General features: G+C 33.7%; 1 protein-coding gene across 1 annotated transcript in view; it reads right to left on the bottom strand.

Moving 5' to 3' along the window:
- The window catches only part of LOTGIDRAFT_175813 (hypothetical protein), a gene marked incomplete at both ends in the record, with an annotated part of 12,384 nt that overhangs the window by 1,514 nt on the left and 4,076 nt on the right, over positions 1-6,794 (bottom strand). Inside the window, 7 exons of the mRNA XM_009060474.1 lie at positions 1,023-1,187; positions 1,525-1,716; positions 2,458-2,585; positions 3,349-3,439; positions 4,703-4,850; positions 5,300-5,507; positions 5,686-5,896. Coding sequence (XP_009058722.1) covers positions 1,023-1,187; positions 1,525-1,716; positions 2,458-2,585; positions 3,349-3,439; positions 4,703-4,850; positions 5,300-5,507; positions 5,686-5,896 — 1,143 coding nt within the window. The remainder of the gene's footprint in view (positions 1-1,022; positions 1,188-1,524; positions 1,717-2,457; positions 2,586-3,348; positions 3,440-4,702; positions 4,851-5,299; positions 5,508-5,685; positions 5,897-6,794) is intronic.

Raw genomic sequence — 6,794 nt, 5'->3', positions numbered from 1 at the left:
TCACTGACACACTAGACCTGTATCACTGACACACTAGACCTGTATCACTGACACACTAGACCTGTATCACTGACACACTAGACCTGTATCACTGACACACTAGACCTGTATCACTGACACGCTAGACCTGTATCACTGACACGCTAGACCTGTATCACTGACACGCTAGACCTGTATCACTGACACACTAGACCTGTATCACTGACACACTAGACCTGTATCACTGACACACTAGACCTGTATCACTGACACACTAGACCTGTATCACTGACACACTAGACCTGTATCACTGACACACTAGACCTGTATCACTGACACACTAGACCTGTATCACTGACACACTAGACCTGTATCACTGACACACTAGACCTGTATCACTGACACACTAGACCTGTATCACTGACACACTAGACCTGTATCACTGACACACTAGACCTGTATCACTGACACACTAGACCTGTATCACTGACACACTAGACCTGTATCACTGACACACTAGACCTGTATCACTGACACACTAGACCTGTATCACTGACACACTAGACCTGTATCACTGACACACTAGACCTGTATCACTGACACACTAGACCTGTATCACTGACACACTAGACCTGTATCACTGACACACTAGACCTGTATCACTGACACACTAGACCTGTATCACTGACACACTAGACCTGTATCACTGACACGCTAGACCTGTATCACTGACACGCTAGACCTGTATCACTGACACGCTAGACCTGTATCACTGACACACTAGACCTGTATCACTGACACACTAGCTAGACCTCCATAATAATAAACATACATAAGCAGAACGTTGAATTCCTTATCACAGGCACGAAGGATTACATCCTACAGTTTGTGCTGTCAATCATTCTGTGGACCTTTTAACTTTTATCAATTTACGTCCCAATTTCATGTAAAACATTGCAAAACTGTAAGTGATTGGGCAATTATGAATATTAAGGTCTCCTATGAGTCAGGGTCAAAAGGTCAATATGAAGAAAGCTACGTACCCTTCTTTCAGCAACTTCTTTATTAGAGATATAATCTCCCAGAGAATTCATCGACAGTTCGTACGGACTAACAAGTTTCTGTAGTCTGGTACATCGAAATAATAAATGATTTAAATCACACATATCATCTTCTACAAACTGTTTCGTTACCACTGAGTTCAGATTCTAAAATTAAAATAAACAAAATTGAATTCAGAGAAATCATTTTTATAAACTTTCATTTTACATTCTGAAATCTAGTTCAAGATGATTTCATTGTTCCAGTTATCTGATTGGTCGATCTCTAAAATTGATTTCGATAAAAGATTAAGTTACAAATTAATTGTTCTTGTGAATATTTTTAAAATCTGAACCATCAGATTACTGTCCTGTCCTGTAGGGTTTTGGCTTCATGAACGATATCTGTCATCTTCCCCAGTACTGACCGTAAGTCATGTCTGACTCTCCTGCATAAATGAAGACCTTGCGACCCCAAAGAAATACATTATAAATTTCAACCTACCACAGATTTTCCGAGAACTCCTTCCATACACACACCAACGAAGAAATCCCGATCTTGACAATTCTCAAATAGATGATGGAGACGTTTATGATTTAAAAAACGATGAACTTGAAATCCCTTCTCTAAAAACAGTTCTACGAATTCTTCTCGGTTATTACGTTGTAAGGCTTGATGAAATATATAGTCTTCTACCTGAAAACACAACAACAAAACAACAGATTAATAACAACTTCAACTTCTTTCTGATAGTCTTCTACCTGAAAACACAACAACAAAACAACAGATTAATAACAACTTCAACTTCTTTCTGATAGTCTTCTACCTGAAAACACAACAACAAAACAACAGATTAATAACAACTTCAACTTCTTTCTGATAGTCTTCTACCTGAAAACACTACAACAAAACAACAGATTAATAACAACTTCAACTTCTTTCTGATAGTCTTCTACCTGAAAACACAACAACAAAACAACAGATTAATAACAACTTCAACTTCTTTCTGATAGTCTTCTACCTGAAAACACAACAACAAAACAACAGATTAATAACAACTTCAACTTCTTTCTGATAGTCTTCTACCTGAAAACACAACAACAAAACAACAGATTAATAACAACTTCAACTTCTTTCTGATAGTCTTCTACCTGAAAACACAACAACAAAACAACAGATTAATAACAACTTCAACTTCTTTCTGAAACCATAGCTTAGTTTTAGTGGGATTGCAAAAACCACATATATCAGACTGAACGTTGGAATGATGTGAATCAATGCCATCAGTGTCCACGATACACATTACTAATTTTAAATGGTGGAGAAGAAGTAGTCTACTAGATGATTGGTATTCAATAATCAAGCCACCAACATATCATCTTAATAAATATTAATTCTCTGTAATTATCTCAAAAAAAAAAAAAAAAAAAGCTGTACCTTAATTTTCCGATTGTATTTTTGAAAAATTTTAGATTTAGCCAGGTCACATCTGTTCCAGTCGAGGGTCAGTTGAAGGTCACGTTGAATCTGATCTCGAATATGTGGTCCACCTCTTCTAGGTTGAGCTGAAATAATCAACACAAAATAAAATAGTCCAAATGGTAGCTTGATTGGTTCAGAGTATTGAGCAGAGAGCACTTACTCTATTCACAGATAACTGGCTTTATTATTCATTTCCATATCATATCTTTAACAATTCCAACTGACTGACTGAAGCGTGGTTGCTCTTCTTGTATAGATAGTTAGTCGGTGGGTATTTTTTAATCCTTATTTCTACTACTTATCCAGTCTCAACGAGCATGGTCGAGATCCTGAGCTAACATGGTCTATAATTTGGCGCCAATCTTTATGAAACCTGTGTGAAAGGTTAAACGCCCGTCTGACTTGGTGCCTCATTTCATATCTACCTCAATGATTCTATAATTTTAGATCACTGACGCTTTGAAATTAATAAAGAGTAGACTTATCCCGGCCACATTTTCCTCATTGTACGCTACAAAGCATTGCCCATCATCACTAGCAAGTAAGAGAGGCTGACATGGAAAAAGTGTCTAGTAGTTCGGATGGGACAATAAACCGAGGCCCCCCGTGTGTATTACAAACTAGAGTTGGGTGATATGGTGATATTATGAAAAAAACTGGTATGAAAAATAAATCGGACGATACAATATGGCATATTTCCTATACCGGTATACCGTTGCGATATTTTCACGACGTAAAAAGACATTAACTCAATAGGAGGAAGTATTATTATTTTAGTATTTTATTTCATGTCTACCTGATTAATTTTATGATGTTGTGGTCTCTAGTTTTTATGGATATACTTACATTTAAATAAAGCGTTGAGAATATATTTACTCAGGTTACTGAGATCTCCTCCAGCACTCGGATCAATTATAGTTAAATAACATTGTTCACCCTAGAAATATAATATACATTATTTACTATGTGAACTCTCTAAATACCAAATAAACATTATTTACTATGTGAACTCTCTAAATACCAAATAAACATTATTTACTGTGAACTCTCTAAATACCAAATAAACATTATTTACTGTGAACTCTCTAAATACCAAATGAACATTTTTTACTGTGAACTCTCTAAATACTGTGGACTCTCTAAATACCAAATAAACATTATTTACTATGTGGACTCTCTAAATACCAAATAAACATTATTTACTATGTGGAGTCTCTAAATACCAAATAAACATTTTTTACTGTGAACTCTCTAAATACCAAATAAACATTATTTACTGTGGACTCTCTAAATACCAAATAAACATTATTTACTATGTGGACTCTCTAAATACCAAATAAACATTATTTACTATGTGGACTCTCTAAATACCAAATGAACATTATTTACTATGTGGACTCTCTAAATACCAAATAAACATTATTTACTATGTGAACTCTCTAAATAACAAATAAACATTATTTACTATGTGGACTCTCTAAATACCAAATAAACATTATTTACTATGTGAACTCTCTAAATACCAAATAAACATTATTTACTATGTGAACTCTCTATATACCAAATAAACATTATTTACTATGTGGACTCTCTAAATACCAAATAAACATTATTTACTATGTGGACTCTCTAAATACCAAATAAACATTATTTACTATGTGGACTCTCTAAATACCAAATAAACATTATTTACTATGTGGACTCTCTAAATACCAAACAAACATTATTTACTATGTGGACTCTCTAAATACCAAATAAACATTATTTGATGACTCTCTGAAATGGATACTGAGTTGACAAACCTAAATACCAAATAAACATTATTTACTTTGTGGACTCTCTGAAAGAGATATAGAGTTGACAAACCTAAATACCAAACAAACACTATTAGCTATGTGGACTCTCTGAAAGAGATATAGAGTTGACCAACCTAAATACCAAACAAACATTATTAGCTATGTGGACTTTCTGAAAGAGATATAGAGTTGACAAACCTAAATACCAAATAAACATTATTATTTATGTGGACTCTCTGAAAGAGATATAGAGTTGACAAACCTAAATACCAAATAAACAATATTAGCTATGTGAAATCTCTGAAAGGGGTGCAAGGTTGCCAAATTCTTCCTAAATGACCTCAACAACAAAAAACTCTTTGAAAGGGAGGTCACTTGAGAAATTCAGACCACTTTTAACTAACCTGATTAGCGAACTCGACACATTCTAAAATTCTATCTCGACACTGATTTCTAGCCAGTTCATTATTTCTAAAATCCTGAGGAAATGTTGTCATGACTTTTTTTACTAATTCTGGTTTTATAAAACTTTCATAATGATCTTTATCAGACCTAAAAAAAACATATAAAAACAAAATATATAAATATAGCTATATGGAAGAATAATCACTGGTTAAAGTTTTACGTAAAGTTTCAAACTGTCATAGTCTATTTACAATATTAATAATAATAACATGTTTTAAGCTACTTTCTGACATGTTCTCCTGTCATCATCCTCGAGTTCTATCTATATCTTAATTCAAATCATTTTCTTAAATTTTTCATTCAGATAAGATTTTGTGACTTTGTACATTTTGTATAACACAGATTGTATCTACCAGCTCGTCCGTGGCCAAACCTCATGGCATTGATCTTTCTCAGATTATCTGTACCCATGTACAGCTGGGTTGACTGGAATATAAGGAAAGGTGTCTTTATCTGAAAGTCACAAACCAACAGAATTATAACTCTCAACAACCATTTATTTGGTGTGTACTTCTCTTGAAGAATACATAGCCTACCTTTCTTGACTTTCTTCGTACGCGAAAGCCACGAGATCAGCTGCCAGTCCGGCTCCTTTTATTAAAATTATCGGCACCCGTTTCTTTAATAGCCAGATACAATGATCAATTTCAGATGGTCCGCCCTGAATAAATAGACCAATAACAGGTGTCAGAGATTCATCATACTCTTTATCTAAAACATCATTGACGTCTGGTTCACTTCCCGCTGTAATATTAAATTTAAAAAGTTTTTTAAGCAGAGTTGGGTCAGGGTCAGGGTCAGGGTCAAAAGAGAAAAAACAATCATTTTGATTCAATCTTTTAATGTCATTTCTTACTATCATTTTTTCGCCATTGAGCAATAACATAAAGTGAAAAAAAAACATAGAAACAACCAAACTTACGTATTGTGGTATGACTTGAAGGCATGCGTCGATATCGCCTCGCTCGCCCCACAGGATGGGTGAATCTAATTTCTAGATTATATCTAAGACTTAATAACTCTTGCCGGGTGACATCCTCTACCATGACAAAATGAGTGTGGTCTGGATTTAACTCGTAACGATCAACGTGAGGTTTCTGACCAACGTTTTCTATAGACTTGGCATCCGAATGCTGAAAATATTTCATCATAGATTCATTATTATTTACAGAAAATACTTTATTTAAAAAAATAGAGAATTTAATAGAAAATATTTAGATGTATATATTTTTCTTAAAACTTCAGAAGCAATTTAAAATGTTGAAACAGATTAGATAATGATGTTAGTTCCTGCAGATTACAGAGTTGATGTATATGTCCAGATTTGGCATAAGAAATGCTAGCGTAGTTTGATTAGTTTTCATGCTGATTTTCTTGAAAAAATTCAGAATGTTACAATGTTAATTTTGGTGCTGGAAATAACATAAATTTCAGTGATTTGTATCTTTAAAAAATATAAATATGAGTTATATCAAAATTATCATAATTTTACTGTGAAATCAATTCTTCATTTTCATGGCTACCACATTTATTAAATTCATCATCCATTTATATTGACAATATTCATGGATTTTTACTTTTTTACAAAATATTTCTTTTTTCTTTTTCTATACTTGTTGGATTAATCTGAATGTTTTATTGTTAGGTCCTACTTGGCAGAGCAAGAAATTATAGATTGCCATTTGTGGAAAATCCCCACAAAACAGGGCCTAGTTTTTCTAAACCAGCCGACAACTGTCAAAATAGCAGATATTTCAGTTTAATTTACCACTTGAAATTTACTTATCATTAAAATCTGAAATGCTTGCTGCTGGCAGTGCTCCTTGAAAACTCTGGTAACTATGGAATGCCAAAACAGAAAAAAAACATATCAAGACTATAAGTATGTCTCAAGAACTGTATTTTATTTTTATAACCAAAAAATTATAATTATGCTCCAAGAATTTTGTTGATGAAATTCTTGGTAGGCCTACTTGATATGAATATGTTGGATTTTTTCCATGTTATTCCCTGGTTATCAGTACCTACGTA

The sequence above is a fragment of the Lottia gigantea genome (assembly GCF_000327385.1).
Source record: "Lottia gigantea unplaced genomic scaffold LOTGIsca_421, whole genome shotgun sequence".
In the NCBI taxonomy this organism is placed as follows: domain Eukaryota; kingdom Metazoa; phylum Mollusca; class Gastropoda; family Lottiidae; genus Lottia; species Lottia gigantea.
This window is presented reverse-complemented; position numbering and strand designations above follow the sequence as displayed.